Source organism: Amblyomma americanum, chromosome 5 (assembly GCF_052857255.1).
Source record: "Amblyomma americanum isolate KBUSLIRL-KWMA chromosome 5, ASM5285725v1, whole genome shotgun sequence".
Classification (NCBI taxonomy): domain Eukaryota; kingdom Metazoa; phylum Arthropoda; class Arachnida; order Ixodida; family Ixodidae; genus Amblyomma; species Amblyomma americanum.
Genome location: NC_135501.1, coordinates 188066058 through 188085269, shown reverse-complemented (window position 1 = coordinate 188085269; position 19212 = coordinate 188066058). Strand labels below are relative to the sequence as shown.

Here is a 19212-nt window from a genome sequence, read left to right as displayed (position 1 = left end):
GAGGAGCCGCTGACGGGACGCGTCATGCGGGCGGAGGTTGTGTGTCCTCCGTTTTGTTACGTTTTCTTGCTTCTTCAGCACGAATTTCAACTTGCGCGTGGATGACGAAGCGAGGGCCACGTATTAGTGGGCTTTAGAGGAAAGGATGCGGGGGGGGGGGGGGAGAATAAGAGTTCCTTCCAAAGGCGCTGAACACCCACGTACGCAGCTGATCCCGAGCCTGGCCGACAGGAAAATCAAGGGCGGCATCAGCTTCACGATGGAAAGTGAGGACCCCGGCAGCACCAGCGGCTCCGGCGGCACCTTGGACAACATTGCCAAAGTGGCTGGAAAACTGGCAGAGTTCGGCACCAAGAACATGGTGTCGTTCGGCACACTCAACTACAACCCGAGGATGGGCCACCTTTACCATTATAACCAAGCATTCAAGGCATGGAGCTCACTGCGATCTCTATTTCTGTAGAGTTCTTACTGTTGCGTTGCCCGCTGTCGCTAGCAGTGACTATGGAAGCGGTATACAAAGCGCGAGAACAGAACTCAGTACATACAGTAACGACATGGAGCTAACATGCTGCACGCAGTTTAGATCGTGACGAACTCTCCGAATGACTAATGGCTGTTCTTTCGAGGGACTGGTAGTTGTCGCAACGCAGATACTTCCCAAGAACTAACCCTTGTGCCACTTGAAATCCGCCCGCTTTTTGAAGTGTAAAGATAACCATCGTGGAGTAGCGATGTCAGGAGTGGCGGACGTCCCAAAGCAAATGACTTGTGGTAGTTGGGAGAGCTGTTAAGCGAGTACCAACAGTTAACTCTTAACGCGAGCATTAAGGAGCCCGGTGTGGTTGCCCGTGAGCGAAAAATCCGCCAAAAAATACGCAGAGAAGCAACCTTGTACGTGAGCCGCATAGATGGCAGGTGAACCGCCTAGGTCACGGTGAACTTTTGGCGTCATCACAACCTGCCCACCGGATTGTGAGCAAACTGCCCACCGTGTCAGGTAGCAGTCAAATGATTGGCCACTAGAGGTAACAACCTGGTGGTAGGTGGACCGCTTAAGTCACGGTGAACTTTTGACGTCATCACAACCTGCCCACCGGATTGTGAGCAAACTGCCCACCGTGTCAGGTAGCAGTCAAATGATTGGCCACTAGAGGTAACAACCTGGTGGCAGGTGGACCGCTTAAGTCACGGTGAACTTTTGACGTCATCACAACCTGCCCACCGGATTGTGAGCAAACTGCCCACCGTGTCAGGTAGCAGTCAAATGATTGGCCACTAGAGGTAACAACCTGGTGGCAGGTGGACCGCTTAGGTCACGGTGAACTTTTGACGTCATCACAACCTGCCCACCGGATTGTGAGCAAACTGCCCACCGTGTCAGGTAGCAGTCAAATGATTGGCCACTAGAGGTAACAACCTGGTGGCAGGTGGACCGCTTAGGTCACGGTGAACTTTTGACGTCATCACAACCTGCCCACCGGATTGTGAGCAAACTGCCCACCGTGTCAGGTAGCAGTCAAATGATTAGTCACTAGAGGTAGCAGCCTGCGTCTCACAAGCCCCACCAGTGGTTGCACCTGACACCGCAGGGCAGTGGCTCATCGCATAACCGCTGCACCAGCAGTGTGGTATGAGGACTCCCAGGGATCTCTGAATGCAAAGTGTGAATGTAAGTGCGATATATGATATATAGGTCATCAAATTTTCTCCTGGCTAAAGTTGGTTTTCTGGAATTTTGGACAAGAAGGGACAAATGCTGAGAGACTTACGTGAAAAATAGCGAAGGTATAGGGGATGCCTGATACTTATTTGTCTGGTTTTAAAAAAAATTGCCGGTGGTTTAGCTCTGGCTAAGCCTGGAGTGACGCGATAGCTACAGCTGGCAGAGTGGAACTTGCTCAGTTGTCAGTCTTTCGCCGCTCCGTTACTCTGGGCGTTCCTTCTTCATCTTCGTCCCACTTGACACGGCGCATGAGCACAGCTGTGGCTGCTTGGTTTCGCTGGCGCGCCGCGCCGCCAGCAGCAGCAGCTGCTCCTCACCACTAGCCACGTGGCTGGTCACGTGACCAACAAGGTGACGAACCACGTGATCAGCAGCGGCGCCGCGCCGCCGGCAGTGACCAACCACGTGACAACGTGGCGGCGCAGCCACGCTGAAGGCTCGAAAGGCTACCGTAATGTAGCTATCGCTACAAAATTATTTGCGCAAGCTACTTGCCTGCTTGTACCAAAGTACAGACCATATGGGTAGCTTATGGTGGTCTGCGTTTTTCAATGAATAATTTAAGCGTCGGAACTTGCCTGAATTTTGCGGAATCGACGAAAAACTGCGGTCGTCTGCGCGGAGAAAACTGCGGTCGTCTGCGCGGAGAATGTTCGTCTAGGCGTGTGGGGCAGATTTCACAGGCTGCGCCATCTGCGGTACTGCGAGACCTACCCCAACTCCAGCAGGGATACTGGTTGCCTCGATGGCACACCCTCGAAAATCGGCTATCCCGCTCGCTTCGATGAAAATTCTGCGCGCAGACGACTCCCGTTTTTCATCGATTCCGGGCAGTTCAGGCAAGTTTTCATGCTAAATTATTGATTTAAAAACGGAGACAACCATAATCTACCCTGTGGTTAGTTCTTGAGCAGAAACATACCATTGGTTTACTCAGGAGAAATTTTTATAACCGGACAGATATACGGAACACCCTGTATATAGCTGTTCAACAGAATTGGTAGGCATTTGAGCCTATAACGATAGGTTTTGGGTCGGATGAGGAGAAAAGCGGCGCATGCGAAGTACTACATCATGGTGAAAGCGTCCTATTATCACCAGCGAATGCACGTCTCACGATCGCCCCGTTCCTCTTAATCATTCGCTCGCAGATCATGAAAGAGGCCGTGAAAGGCAAGGAGGGCGCCATGACTTTCGTCGGAGTCTATCCCGTTTCTCGCCTCGTGGTCAACAAGCTCATCGAGGAAGTCATCAAAGTGACGTACGAGCAAATCATTTTCATCTGTACGTAGCTGCCGGCAGTGGAGAAAAGGAAAGAAGGGAATAGAATAGAAAATGCAGGGAGTACATGTTTCTGTTCTTGCTTGCCGTCCGTGTTGACCATTTTTGAGGGTTCGATACTTCTGGCTCCCAATTACTGCGTGCATGGCTCAGCGGAGAACAACTACAGAGGCAAATATTAGGGCCTCGAATTCTCTCTTCGATATAGCCTTTTGGAGGTCTGCAGAGTCCCAATAAATTAATCGAAAGGCGCCGTCAGGAAAGGGGTGAGTAATTACTGCAGGGCTGCAAGATTGCATGCAGGATTAGTTCTGCATCTGCATCGCGCCATCCTAAATTGCCATCCATCAAGAGGAAGAAATTGGCTTTGGCAGGGCATGTCCTCAAGAGTAACTGAGTGGATACCAAGGAGGGTAACAGAGTGAATTCCAAGAGAAGGCAATCGTAGCAGGGGCCGGCATAAAGACAGGTGAACGGATGAGATTAAGCTTGCGGGTATACGGTGGGCGCAGCTGGCAAAGTACCGGGTTAATTGGAGAGACATCTCTCACAAAAATTTCTTTAGACAGTCTATAGACTCTCCACAGACTTTTGTCTAAAGTTTATAGACTCTCTATATAGACAAACCATAGAGAACAGTCTATAGGAAATACAAATCCTATAGACAGTCTGTAGACAACTTATAGATTTATGGTCATAGAGTTTTAGTAGGCTTTTGTCTATAGAAGCCGCCGCTTTGGCTGAGTGGTTATGGTGCTCGGCTGCTGGCCCGAGAAACGCGGGTTAGATCCCGGCCGCGGCGGTCGAATTTCGATGGATGTGAAATTCTAGAGGCCCGTGTACTGTGCGATGTCGGTGCAAGTTAAAGAAGCCCAGGTAGTCGAAATTTCCGGTGCCCTTCACTACGGCGTCTCTCATAGCCTGAGTCGCCTTGGGACGTTAAACCCATATAAACCAAATCAAACCGCCTTTGTCTATAGACTATGATAGACAAAAAGATACCTATAGGAAGGCAATAGGGTCTATAAGAAGCCTATAGACTGTCTATAGACCATTTTTGTTAGGGATGGGAGCGGCCTTTGCCCTGCAGTGGGCGTAGTCAGCCGGCTGATAATAATGACCCTAAGTTGAAGAGCCCAAGTATCGCTTATAGAAGGCGCATGGCGTTGCAACCAGCTGAGTGCTGTGCCTCTGCTCTGATCCGCAGGACGGTCGACACCATCATTATGGAATCGTTCATAGCACACATCGGTAGGGTAGACTGCAACGTCTACCCGATAAGCGCCATGGATGTCCCGGATCTGGTCATCAATACCCACACGACGCTTGTAAGTGACGATTGCCTCTCACAACGAGAATCGAATTTCAGAATAATTCCAACAAGTAAATAAATCGTAGATAGGGACTCCGGAATAGGGAGGCCAGGGGTGGGGGGGGGGGGGGGCGCTCCCTTCCGTTCAACATTTCTCCAGAGGGGGCAGCGCCCCCCTAGCGGTCCCCAGCTTCTTGCACTCAGATCAGACTGAGAAGCATTTCAATCTTAGGACGTTATTAATGTAAAGCTCGGTGGAGCTGTACTAGTTGGCTTCATAACGTTAAGCATTCTGTATAAGTAACCTAAATAAAACATGCCTGAAAAGAAGTAACTGACTGACACCTGCTCATGAGCATGATTAGCAGAACTGAAGCAGACTATGTGCAAACTTCTTTAATGTAGTCGATCACTCCTCATGTGTACACCTTTACAAATGTGCGCATGTTAACTGAAGCTTTATATGCATTAAAAAATACTGTTTTGAACCGTGAAATATGAAGACACCAACAAAGAAAGATGAAACATTTGAATAAACATTTCAATCAAACCTGCAAAAAATGAACAAATAACAGAACAAACTCAAAGTTCTGTCCCCCCTCCCCTTTCCCCCTTAGAAAAGAATAGTTCCGGAGTCCATGATCGTAGATATCCTTTAGACGTCCAATATTCAGGCCCTTATGCAATTTTTCAAAAGCCAAACGTTTTTGTTAAGCCCGAGCGATATCCTTTGGTGGTGTAGGTTTGCAAAGTCCCCCTCCAGAGGTTTTCTGAAGCGCAGTGCTTGAAGCGGAAACATTCTCGGGTTGATATACGGTGCCCGTGAAGATAGCTGAACAAGAAAAATGCTTCTGATGAGAATTTTGCGTACAGTATATATATATATATATATATATATATATATATATATATATATATATATATATATATATATATATATATATATATATATATATATATATATACGGTCTTATTTTTACGAAGAAAAAGAATTACTTGCTGAACTAGACTTAGCTAAAATATTAGACGACAGCCGTGACGTCCATTTTATCCCCCCCCCCCCCCTAAACCCGCCTTCTTTTTCTATTGTGTTCGCTTCCCCTTTTCATACTTTCTTCTTTTTTTCCTTCTTCTTCTTCCCTGTTCTTTCTCTAGTTCTTCCGCCGTTTCTGTTCTTCATCTTTCACCTCTTCTCTCAGCCGCCACTGTGGCTCAGTGGTTATGGCGCTCGGCCGCTGACCCGAATTAAGACGCGGGTTTCGATCCCTGAGCGGCGGTCGCATTTCGATGGAGGCGCAATTCTAGAGGCCCGTGTACGGTGTGTTGTCAGTGCACGTTACAGAACCCCACGTGGTCGAAATTTCCGGAGCCCTTCACTACGGCGTCCCTCTTAGCCTGAGTCGCTTTGGGACGTTAAATGCCATAAAACGAAACCAAACCAATCAGGCTTGACTTGTTTGCCTTGGCTTTCGACAATCAAGGCTTTTGACAATGTCAAGAACGAAGCTATTCTAGAGGCGCTAGGGTCGCTGGGGGTAGGGTAGAACACCTACAATTATATCTCATCGTTTCTTCAAAATAGAACGGCTGAGATACATATTTACACACTCAAAAGTGAAACATTACATTAGGAAGCAAAGGGACCCCACAAGGATCAGTCTTGTCCCCCTTCCTATTTAACATAACTCTCATAAATCTAGCTAAAGAACTTAACGAAGTGCCCAATCTGTCCCACGCACTCTACGCCGATGACATCACGCTATGGGCCACCAAGGGAAGTGATGCCGAGCTGGAGGAAACCCTTCAAAGAGGCGCGGAGACAGTGGTCAGGGAAGCCGAGCGGGTTGGACTCACCTGTTCCCCGTCTAAATCGGAACTTCTAACAATAAGGCACCCGAGAACAACCACCCACTGAGATACTTCTGGGGCAAAACAAAATTCCGGAGGTCAAGGAACTTAAAATACTTGGACTCTACATTCAGAGTAATGGTAAAAACGCCACAGCCATCAAGAAATGACCTCTTGCGTAGGTCAATCCAACAGATTAATTTAGAAGAATCACCAATAAACACAAAGGAATGAGAGGGGCAGACACCAGGAGACTTGTTCAGTCCTTCGCCCTGAGTAGGATCGTATATATGGCACCGTATTTAAATCTGGACAGGACTGAAACTGAGAAAATTTACACCCTGATTAGGCAGGCATACAAAATCGCGCTATGCCTACCCACAACTACGCCTACGGAGAAGTTGTTGGGGTTAGGAATACACAACGTGCACGATAGAGAAACTGATTGAGGCCCTCAAAATCTCCCAGTTAGAGAGACTCGCTGACACTAAAACCGGCAAAACAATCATTAGAAAACTCATAATTGGCTGTCACCGAAAAATTTGAGAAGCATCGAATACCTAAGAATATTTACACGATGCTTCAAGTTAAGCCGCTTCCAAAAAATTATGAACCCCACGAGATATGAAGCTAGAAGACTGGCTAGAGCTAAATTTAAGCTCTCCATAAATATTACGGTGGCCAATCGGAGGTAACCTACGTGGACGCGGCAAAGCATGAGGAGAGGAAGGGCCACGTGATAGTCGCTGTAAACCAGGACGACGAAACAACAACAGCTGCCACTGTCCTCACAAACAACATCGAGGAAGCAGAAGAGGCAGCAGTCGCCCTGGCGATAGCCAACACACAATGTAGAGTCATAATGAGTGACTCGAAAGGTGCTGTAAGGAACTTTGCACAAGGAAAAATACACAAACTTGCACACCAGTTCCTCGACAGGGCAAAAGATATTCAACTTCGCCAGATTGAATTGATCTGGGTCCCCGCACACTCCTTTCATCCAGGGAATGAAATGGCTCATGAAAAAGCTCGAGGTCTCATTAACCGGGCCATGAGCTCTCATCTCTGGGAGATGATGGCTGAGGAGCGCATGGCTACGTACATACCAGGAGATTACAAACTAGAACAGAGATTAATATACCCGGCCCCGCATAAATCACTAAATAAACAGAAACAGGTTGTTTGGAGGCAACTTCAAACAGGCACATTCCCCAGCCCACACAGAAGAGCCCTAATGTACCCCGGTAACTTTAAACCACACAGTGCCCCGTGTGTAAGGATCCAAAAGGAAACCTTGCGCACATGATGTACGGATGCCCCAGGCTTAGGCCTAGGCCAGATTGGCATATTAGTAACAAAGAGAAGTGGGAGACTGCGCTAACCAGCTCGGAACCTGAAGTTCAGAGGCTGGTGATGGATTGGGCACTGGAGGTCGCCTGCAGGCACGAAGCCGCGGCCATCGCCTGAAGCCTGGACCCAACACCGCATCCACGGCGGTGACAACACAACCTTTTTGGTTCAATAAAGCTTTCAATGAATGAATGAAAGAAATGCCTTGGCTTGCGGCTTGGTTCGCGGAAAGTGATAGGCGCACCTGTGCGACGCTATACGCAGCTATCGTCACATAGTAAGCGGTGTAATACATTCGAGCCCGGATATGTCAAACTCGGATATTTCGAATTATTCGCTGTACCAAACACACATATTATCCCCTTGAAAGTCCTCTGTAAAAGTATAGGAAAGTCGTGAAGTATACCGATTGTTTGATATACCGAACAGCTCGCCGTGCCTCTGCAAGTGGCGTTCTTCTTGCTCGAACGCCTCCTGGCGGCACCAGCGCTGTGAAAGGGCGTGACGAGGCGAACGCGGGTTGCGCTTGATGGTGGCTTCCGGTCTTTAGTAGTCGTGGTTTATTGACACAATAATAAAAAGGAAGGAAGACATTGTTGCTAGCCCCGGCATCGGACATCGATACTGAAGCACCTGAGCTGGGGCATCGGAAATAAAGATTAGCAAGCAGAATGGAGAAATGAAATCAAAGAGGTGAGGGGACGGGAAGAGAGGATAGCTAGGGGGAGAGGTAATATACACAAAAGCTATTTACAGAAAAAAAAATCGTTGGAGGCATTTAGATATCTCTTAACATCGGGAAGGCGAAAGTTGTTTGCGACTCATTGTACTGATTAGAATTTGCCGCGCTTGAATGCATTTCACGACAGAGGAGGAGGAGCTGGTGTGAGCGTGGCGCCACGTGACCTAGGTGGCGATGTAACGAACGGATGGTCACCGCGACCTAGGTCACGTGACCTAGGTGTTGATGTAACGGACGGACGGTCACCGCGTGTGTATGAGCCATTAAAGGCTATCGCCTTAATAATAAATATGTACGGGTTGCGCGCGTGATTAGATCATGATGAAGCAATAAAAACACACGCGCACAGCACTATGATGGCTTGCAGTCTCTCCTACGCATTTTCCACTCCACGCCGCTGCCATGGGGTGAAGCCAGCCTAACTAAATCCTAGAGGCATCTCTCGCATGGCGTGCTTCGCTTCGTTGACGAAGGCGTTGCGGAAACAAACTGCGCCTTAATTTTAATGGGCGATTCTTCTACTTACTTGCAACAGGATCAGTCATATTGTGATAGGCAACTACTAGTTTCAAAGCACAGCCCGCTGTGACCTTGATGTGAAGCAGCTTAGGCAGATGCGGATCCAGCATGTCGCTGCAACGAGCGCATCACTATAGCGTGGGTGCGATGTACACTCACCTTATCCGTTGCCATTTCTAAATATCGAATTATCGATATATCGGGTGTTTCAGCGAACACTTTGAAAAAAATCTCGAAATCAGGCTTTTTGGGTTAAAAATATGGCGCTTGCGACATGGTATTACCAGTGTTGGCGGACGCCAGAAATCCGGTGAATTGTCTTAAGTAGTGAGCAGGTTAACTAATTTTAATAATTAACTTTCAACTATTAGAGTTAAACGCCTAGTTGCAAGTAGCCGGTCCTTAGTAATAGCCATATCAGTTTTTTTTAGAATTTCGAAAACGCGATTACCCTTGGCGCTGTGGCTCGGCAAAATTTGGCTTTTCCGACTAGTTACGTGCACTGGAGGGGTTGCGTTGCCTGCATGCTTTCGAAAGCACATGTATTTTCGCACGGTGCAGCCGAATTTTGTCGAGCCACAGCGGCGAGGGTAATCGCGCTTTCGAAATTCTAAAAACTGATGTGGCTATTACTAACGACCGGCTACAAATCTCTAATTGCAACCAGTTGCCTATCTGTGATGGTCAAAAAGTTATCAGAAATTAATTCACCAGCTTATTACACCGTTCTTGTAAACCAGCGCAACGGCTCGAAGCCAAACAGAAAGGGACAAAACACAGCGCTGAACTAACAAAGGAATAGTTTTATTCAGGGCACCATGCAGTGGTTAAATACACGCTGGTATCACAGAATAACGGAAAAACAGAGAAAAACAAGACAATATAAGAAAAAATAAGAAAAAATATCGTTTCACAGCCTATCATTGTGATTGTGCGAAAGCTTTGCCGAAGCACGTAATCTATGACATTAGGTATCCGTGTTCTTTTTCCGAGATAGCAACAGAAAGGGTGCTTATGCATTGGGTACCTATCTTCATGATTTCTGATGCCTCAATTATCTCCCTGGTGAGCTGGTCTTTGCTTTTTGCTACAATTTTACTGCTCTTGAACATTGGGCGGCATGAGCAATCACGACAGTGAATCCCGATATGGCGGACGGCATTCTTCACATTATTGTTGTGCTCCTTAATTCTTTCATTTAAACACCGACCAGTTTGGCCAACGTACGACCGACCACAAGACAGAGGAATTGAATATACCAAGTTGTCTTGGCACGGAACATATTTCTTCTCATGCTTCTTCGTGCACACAGGAACATCGCGACGTGTTTTGTTTGGCAGATTTACACGCGCACATAAGGTCCTCAATTTTACAGGGGCTGAAAACACATCTACTTCAGCTCGTTTTCCTATTCTTTTCAAATTGTGCGATAAAACATGAATGTAAGGAATTACGGATACGTTTTTTTCTCGCTAACTTGGTTGGCAGTAGCTCCAAGTTTCAACTTCTTCAGCATTCCCTCCGCTACCGAAGTTAACAAGTGAATCGGGTATCCTGCAGCAACAAGCCTTTCAACCTGGCATGAAAAACTGTGCGTGGTCTTATGCCTACAAGATTTTTTCATGGCATTGCCGAAACAAGATGCGGCAATGCTTCGTTTCACTAGCTTAGAGTGTCAAGAGCAGTATGGAAGTAGAGGCTTCCTGCTTCTAGGTTCAAAGGCCCAGCATACATGAACATCATTTAAAAACAGAGTCAGGTCTAAAAATTTTATGGAGTCATTAACAGGCACTTCATGAGTTATTTCCAGAGGCGACAGAACGTCTGCAAAGACAGAACAAAGTTTAGTCACCTCTGCAGGAATATTTTCCGGTTCAAAAATCTATTCTGTTGTTAGTTCATCGCTGTGTTTTGTCCCTTCCGTGTTTGGCTTCGAGTCGTTGCGCTAGTTTACAAGAACTATGTCTGACCAACTCGCCCACCAGTTCATGTTATTACACCGGCTTTCCGGCGTCCGCCAACACTGGTAATACTGTGCCAACACGGCCACTTTTTTGGCTCTAATGAAGTAACTATTCATCCGAACGACGTCGATTTTCTTGCGCCGCATCCTCATATCACCCTCCTTCGATTATAACCACTTTTTAGACGTTCTCTCTTTCTAGTTCTCCACAATGGCTGCGGACACATTTTGATGACACCAAGCCGCCGACATAGCCTAGTAAAGCTTTCGCTTTAAAAGTAAGACCCTCAGTGCGTGCGCACGGGCGCCCCCTGACGAAGCACTCCCGGTGCAGAGTCTGGCTTGGTTTGTGGCTTATTATTGGGGTTTAACGTCCCAGAGCGGCTCGGGCTATGAGGGACGCCGTAGTCGAGCGTTTGACGGAATCCCGTCTGGCGAGGAGGGAACATAATAGCGAGGGACCATTTTGGCGAGTGCTCCTCTTTTTCTGCTATTAGGGACGCCGTAGTGAAGGGCTCCGGAAATTTAGACCACCTTGGGTTCTTTAACGTGCACTGACATCGCACAGTACACGGGCCTCTAGAATTCGGCCGGCGCGGCCGGGATCGAACCCGCGTCTTTCGTGTCTGCAGCCGAACGCCATAATCACTGAGCCACCGCAGCAGCGGTGTCGAGACTGGCGTAGTAAGGTACGATATAAAGTTGAACCTCGTCATAACTAATGGTGAATTCCAATCGCTGGCCCGGAGCGGTCTGCACGCTCTGTGACAGAGCGCCTGAATCCGGCGCAGAGCGCGCGACCTGAAACTGCGATTGGAGTGCACTTGCTCTGGCCAGAGCATGCAGGCCAGAGCATGTAGGGCTCCGCTATCGCCGCTGAATAAGAACGCCACGCAAACTTCCGGTCGGATCCGCCGATTTCGGCGGAGCAGTCCCGACTGCTCCGCGGAGCAATCTCGGCTCGGCAACCGCTCCCTGTCTACGATTGGAAGACGCGATCCGTGGCTCAGATCTGCGTTTGGAATGCAGTTGCTCCGAAAAGAGCAGGAAACGTTGCTCCAGAAGTGCTCCAACTTTGCGGTCGGAAGTCACCATAAGTCGAAAGAGTCGGTCGATTGCTTCATTACAGCCTTATCTTCGTGATAGCCATGGATTGTTGACGGAGCTTCCAAGGGGAATCGTCATTCCTTAGTTATTATAACGAGGTTCGACTATTTCCATGACGTCGCGGTCAACCGCCTAGCAACCTGCAAGCAAAGCATCGCAGGTAAATGCAGCGCCAAGGCGATTCACCGCGACGTCGCGACATTTGGATTCCATTGGCTGAAGGGGGCTCCTTGCAGGGTCACCTGCAGGGTCACCTGAAAGGTCACCTGGCAGGGAAATTTTACTTGAATCTGTCTTATTTAGGCCGTCCACCTAACGGCTGTAATGTAAGTGACAGAGCAAATATGTATCGCTTATTATGAGGATTTATCCTCGGAGTTATAGGCACCTTACCATCCCCCTCTGTACCCCGTAGCCCCTGGATATGGTCGGAAGGTTTTAGGGGGATCCGCCATGGTGGAGTAAATTTGTAATAAGGGAGTAATTACTCCTTGGCATCCACCCGTATAGCCCATAGCCCATGACACCCCCCCGCCGTGGTGGCTCAGTGGTTAGGGCACTCGACTACTGATCCGGAGTTCCCGGGTTCGAGCCCGACCGTGGCGGCTGCGTTTTTATGGAGGAAAAACGCTAAGGCGCCCGTGTGCTGTGCGATGTCAGTGCACGTTAAAGATCTCCAGGTGGTCGAAATTATTCCGAAGCCCTCCACTACGGCACCTCATTCTGCCTTTCTTCTTTCACTCCCTCCTTTATCCCTTCCCTTACGGCGTGGTTCAGGTGTCCAACGATATATGAGACAGATACTGCGCCATTTCCTTTCCCCCAAAACCAATTATTATTATTATTATTATTATTATTATGACACCCATATGGGTCCAAGCATTGTTTTTTTTTTAATTTGCTTATGTTCATGAAGGAAATAATGCATTGACTGATTGATTGATTGATTGATTGATTGATTGATTTATTGATCGATTTTCTTCATTCTGCCGAGGGCAGCCGATAGCGGAGTACGCCACCAAGCGGATCCGGGCGTTCGGCGACCGCTACCGCATCATGTTCGCGTCGACGATGGGCGTGATGGTGTACATGGGGGAAGTCAACCACACGGTCTTCAAGTTGCGCGATCGCTGCATCCAGTCCTACATGACCGACATGCAGATAATGTGCACCACCAGTGGCATGCAGCTGCGGCACAGCGATGACGCCATGTCGGCGTATGCCTACGAACCCAAGGGCAAGTTCGTGTGCTCCTACGAAGACGAGTCGTCGCTCAAGACGAAGGTAACCTAAAAATTCTGACTGCACTTAAGTCTGCTTACGTGCCGGAATGCGAAACAATCTAGAAGCGGTTTTTTTTTTCCACCGCGCCTGTAAGCATCTTTTTTTTTATTATTTTTTCTTTTCATTATTTTATTTTTAACTTTTTTATTTATTTATTTATTTCAGTTCGTTATTTTCGAACTTCTTTATTTTATATAGATATATTTTTTATTTCTACGAATTACTCATTGATGACGAATTACTAATCATTGCCTAATTACTAATCACCCATTACTCAGTAATTGCTAAGGGTGTATGGGTCATAGCAATTATGCCATTGATGACGTCATAGTGTGACAGATATTCGCGGACGGGCAGCGATGAGCCATTAAAGGGTCCTTAAACCCAGACCGATTGCGTCGCGAGATGAGGGGCGGTGATCTCGGCCTGACGACGTAGCCATGCGCCTCGCTTCAGCATGTGTACGTATATAGCAGGTGTTTCAGGGAAGGCTAAAAAATTTTCAGAAATAGGCTATTAGGAGTAAAAATCTTTTGCGGCATAGGAGTAAAAATATTGCTTTTGCGGCATAGGAGTAAAAATATGGCTTTTGCGGCATAGTGTTACCACTGTTGGCGGTTTTTAACAACTAACTTTCTACCTATTGAGAGTTAGGCGCCTAGTTGGAATTAGAGATTTGCAGTCGGTCGTTAGTTATAGCCATCCATATCATGTGTAGAATTTGTATAACGCGATTATCCTCGGTGCTGTGGCCCAGCAATTTTTGGCTACATCGTGTCACAATACATGCGGTTTCGAAAAGCACGCAGGCAAAGCAACCTTTCCGGTGCATGTAACTAGTTAAAAAACCCAAATTTTGTCTCGCCACAGCGTTAAGGGTAATCGCATTTCGAAATTCTAAAAACTGGTATGGCTATTACTAACGAACGACTATAAATCTAATTGCTACTAGGCGCCTAATTCTACCAGTGAAAAAGTTATTGAAAATTAGTTAACTAGCTTGCTTACTTAAGACGATTCATCGGTTTTTCTGGTGTCCGCCAACACTGGTAATACTATGCCGCAAAAGCCGTTTTACCCCAAAAGGCCTGTTTATAAAAAAATTTCAAAATATTCCCTGAAACACCTGCTTTATACAGGGTGTTTTAAAATCAACACCTATTTTTTTAAATAGGAATTTTCAATTAGAAGAGCGCTTTTTTAGGCATAGCATTATTAGCGGTGATACATCAGAATACAGCTAAGTAAGGGCCAACTAGCAGGCCGGTTCACAAGTACTGAATAGTTGACTTTTTAACCATTACTGTTAGGCTCCCTAAATATTGAAGTGTGTATCCCACCGTAATTAATATGCACATCAATTTTTAGAATTTCGAAAACAAGGTTATATTCGGCCCTGTGGCCCCACAAATTTTGGCTGTTTCGACTAGTTACGTGCACTGGAGAGTCATTAATTAAAGAGCAATAATAGTTAAAAAGCTAACTACAGCGCAACGAACGGGACGTAGAAGAAGGACACAGGCAGGGACACAACACAGCGTCTTCTACGTACCGTTCGTTGCGCTGTAGTCATGGAATTTCGAAACCAACTTTCCCAACAGCTTACCTTGTCGCACTAGAGAGGTTGCTTTGCCTGCAAGCGTCTCGAAAGCTCAGGTATTGTTGCGCGATATAGCCAAAAATCGTTGGCCAACAGCACCTACGGCAACTGCGTTTTCGAAATTCTAAAGAAATGATATGGATATTAGTTACGGGGGCTACACACCCGTCATTAATTAAAGAGCAATAATAGTTAAAAAGCTAACTATTCAGTATTAGTTAACCAACCTGCTAGTTAGAGAGCCTTAGCTGTATTCTGATGTATTCGAGAGGGAAATGATGTCACAAGGTCCCGTGACCATGGCGAGCTGTTAATGACGTCACGCGGTTACGTGATCAGGGCGCGAAAATTCAATTCTGAAAAAAAGGGGGGGGGGACAGTGCGCAATAATAATAATAATAATAATAATAATATTAATAATAATAATTGGTTTTGGGGGGAAAGGAAATGGCGCAGTATCTGTCTCATATATCGTTGGACACCTGAACCGCGCCTTAAGGGAAGGGATAAAACAGGGAGCGAAAGGAAGAAAGGAAGAAAGAGGTGCCGTAGTGGAGGGCTCCGGAATAATTTCTACCACCTGGGGATCTTTAGCGTGCACTGACATCGCACAGCACACGGGCGCCTTCGGAAAAGGGGAAAAATTGGCAGTGGCTTAGCTCGGCTATGCCACGATATATGTAGCGAAATCACGTAGCATACGCAAATACGTAGCATAGAATTGCAAGTCCAGGCTGGTCTGGTTGTCTCGCTAGTTGTCAAGTGGTTCGTCACGTGGGGTGCGATGCGACCACGGTGGGAACGCGAGCACGGCGAAGCTGCGAGTTCGTGGCCAATAGTGTTTTCGCAGGTTCTCGGCGGGAGAGGACAAAGCGCGGCCAACCAGCCGTAAAAACTCAAACCGAAAAATAAACGAAAAAAAAAAAACCAATGCGGAAGCGCGCGATGGGAAAAAGTCGCAGCCTTCGCCGTGCAGCTTCTCGCCGTTGAGTCGGGCACCTCCCGTTAGCATGGATCCACAACCAGTTGGTGTGTCTACGCCCGCGGGGAGTGCAGACCCCCACCGCGGTGAACTTGCCTCTCGTGCGCTGCCATACACCGTGACCTGTAAGGTGACGTAACGATATTTTCGCCCTTGCGTGCAGTTTCTGGCGTACATGCAGCACGCGTCGGACGGCTGGGCACTGTACAACGTGGAGCACGACGTATACTGGGACTGCCAAAGCGGAAATCCCTACGAACGCGTCAAGTTGGCCTACGACATGGCCAAGGCACGACGCGTCGACTGAGCGATTGGACGATGTGTGCGCATGTATATGTATATATGTATATATATATATATATGGTCGAACATATAATTACTACTCTTATTTATAATCACCTAGAGTCCAATAATTTCTTTTTTCGCCATCAACATGGTTTCAGGAAAGGATTATCATGCGAGACACAGTTACTCGAATTCACGACTGATCTGCACCTTAACATGAACAATAACCAGCAGACCGATTGCATTTTCCTTGACTTTTCCAAAGCATTTGATCGTGTAGCCTCATTGTCGCCTTATTGCTAAATTAACTGCACTTCGAATTGACTCCTTCACTCTGACATGGCTTCGTAATTTTCTTTCGAATCGTCAACAGTTCACAGTAGTTAATAATATTGCTTCGTCTCCTACTTACGTTACTTCTGGTGTGCCTCAGGGCAGTGTTTTGGGCCCTTTACTCTTCCTAATTTACATAAATGATTTGCCACTTAATGTTTCTTCTCGCTTACGTATTTTCGCTGACGACTGCAATATTTACAGATCAATTAACAGCACTGACGACCACCTGGCCCTTCAAAATGACCTTAGCCTAATTCATAGTTGGTGTAACACCTGGTTAATGGCTTTAAATGTGTCAAAATGTCAGGTAATTTCTTTTAGTCGTCAGCGTGACAACTCACATTTTTTATACAACGTCAATAATAACGAATTGTTACATACAGTATCGTATAAATATTTGGGTGTTCACCTAACCGATAACCTCTCCTGGACAGACCATATTACAGCCGTTTGCGCAAAAGCTTCAAGGACATTAGGTTACCTACGTCGTAATCTGAGTAATTCACCTTCCCACATCCGCAAATTGGCCTGTCAGACATTTGTTCGTCCTCAGCTCGAGTATGCATCTTCCATTTGGTCCCCAGATCCTACATACTTAATCGACATGCTTGAATCAGTCCAGAACCGAGCTGCCCGTTTCATTTCACGTAATTATAGCCATCACTCCAGCGTAACGCAAATGAAACTCGATCATTCCATACAGCCTTTAGTTCTTCGCCGTAATATCGCTCTGTTATCCTTGTTTCACAAATATGTTTATAATGCCACACAATCCACACTACATATCCAGACCGCCTCGAACACGTCTTGTCGTTTAAATAACCACTTAAGTTTTGCGCGCATGTACGGCCGGTACGACACATGCTTTTCACTTTTCTGCACTCCGTACCGCCATTCGCTTGTGGAATAATCTGCCTGATCACATTGCTTCCGAGTCAGATCAAGAAAAATTTCGTCATCTCCTACACGAGCATTGTTCATAATAGCACTTACAAATAACTTTATCTTGTTTCTTACACTTGGCAATCTGCTTCGAACTTCTTGTGATATTTGTGATGCATTGCTATCTCGCTCCTGTGAATTGCTATTTTATGCTGCGTCGTGTGTTCACTTGTATGACCTGTATATATCATTGCTTTTTTCAGTCTTTTTCCCTGAATATCACTTCAAGAATTGTACTCCCTGATATGTTCATTCTTTGTGTATTTTACTTTCTAGTATTAATGCCTTACGTTAAGTTTTACTCATGTTATTTCCTTAAGTGTACCTTTGTGGCCTTTCATTACTACAGTTGTTCCTGGTCCATGTTTTTATCTTGGTAGTAATGTTGATGAGCCCTGTAACCCCCCTTACACAATGCCCCCATGGGGGGCCTGTAAGGTATTATATATATATATATATATATATATATATATATATATATATATATATATATATATATATATATATATATATATATATATATATATATATATATATATATATATAGTGCAAGCAGTCGGGGTTGCTCAGCGGGCCAGTGAAAACTTGCACAGTGAAAAGGTCACAACTGGTTTGATTATCTAGGTTTAGGCTTAAGTCGAATCTTAACACTGATGAAGGACGATCCACCGTCTGGAACCGTTCGTGAATAAATTTAGATATTTGAACGAGTTGTGACCTTTTCACTATATATATATATATATATATATATATATATATATATATATATATATATATATATATATATATATATATATATATATAGTAGGTGCTGGACGCAAATTCGCACACACACGGACGACATTCCTATTTTGGTTCCGAATCACGGATCGCGATCAAATCGCAAACCTATCACGAACGGATCAAACAGCCCCGTTCCTATTGGCCGATATGTCCGGCAGACCGTGCCAACCAATAGGAGCGGGGCTTTTTGACTGTTTTGCGACTGCTGTGAGATTGTGAGCCTGTGAAGGACAATTTTCGCGACGATCAAGCTTTCGAATTTCTCATTTCGAATTGAGAACAACTTGCGGAAAAATTGGACAGAAATGATAATGTCGACTTACCATTTTGGGGGAAAAAAAACACGGAGAAAACAACATTGTTTCTGTCTTCAGTGCGTGTTTAATTGCCATCCGAAATTCAAGCTCACTTAAGTTCGTTTCACAATACCAGCTGCCATGTTGCATGGCGTTCTGCACAGCGCCCTCGCCAAGGGGAGCCGGGTCACTCTTGGAAAAGATAGTTAGACTTGGAAAAAAATCGCATATTTAAAGTTTTTACATTGAAAACTTTCAGGTAAAAAGACGACGACACCCCCCTCCCTCCCTTATATACTCCCCTGGTCTTTGCGCCCTTCGAGTTTACCATACAGTGAGTTATGACACGGGAACTGAGGTCAGACATGCTTTTAAGTACAGTATTACGTCCACTAAAGTTTGTCCTTGCTCCGATACCAGTTGTACACACATAAAATACCTGTGCGACACTGTCACGTGGAAGTCGTCATCATCAGCCTGACGACGCCCGCTGCAGGGCAAAGGCCTCTCCTGTGTCGCTCCAATTAAGGACAGGGTTAATTGGAGAGACATTGAGAGAAGCCTGCAGTGGGCGTAGTCAGGCTGGCGATGATGAACACTAAAGAGCCAGCAACTTCGCGAAATTTAGCGCCCGCAAAATATTCGTAAACTGCTGCTGTATAGCCGTATTCAAGAAATATCGAGCTCGATAAAAATAAGTGGTTTGCATGCGCTGTGCCAATCGGAATTCGAGAGCCCCGTGTAAGCCGACATACTTTGTGCCTATTGCAGTAGTCCTAATAATAATAATAATAATTGGTTTTTGGGGAAAGGAAATGGCGCAGTATCTGTCTCGTATATCGTTGGACACCTGAAC

General features: G+C 46.2%; 1 protein-coding gene across 1 annotated transcript in view; it reads left to right on the top strand.

Annotated features, from left to right (window-relative positions):
- LOC144134476 (uncharacterized) overlaps positions 1-16033 on the top strand; it is a 31030-nt gene extending 14997 nt beyond the window's left edge. Inside the window, exons 3-7 of the mRNA XM_077667386.1 lie at positions 209-430; positions 2878-2987; positions 4215-4335; positions 12848-13132; positions 15878-16033. Coding sequence (XP_077523512.1) covers positions 209-430; positions 2878-2987; positions 4215-4335; positions 12848-13132; positions 15878-16021 — 882 coding nt within the window. The 3' untranslated portion in view covers positions 16022-16033. The remainder of the gene's footprint in view (positions 1-208; positions 431-2877; positions 2988-4214; positions 4336-12847; positions 13133-15877) is intronic.
- Positions 16034-19212: the final 3179 nt, after the last annotated feature.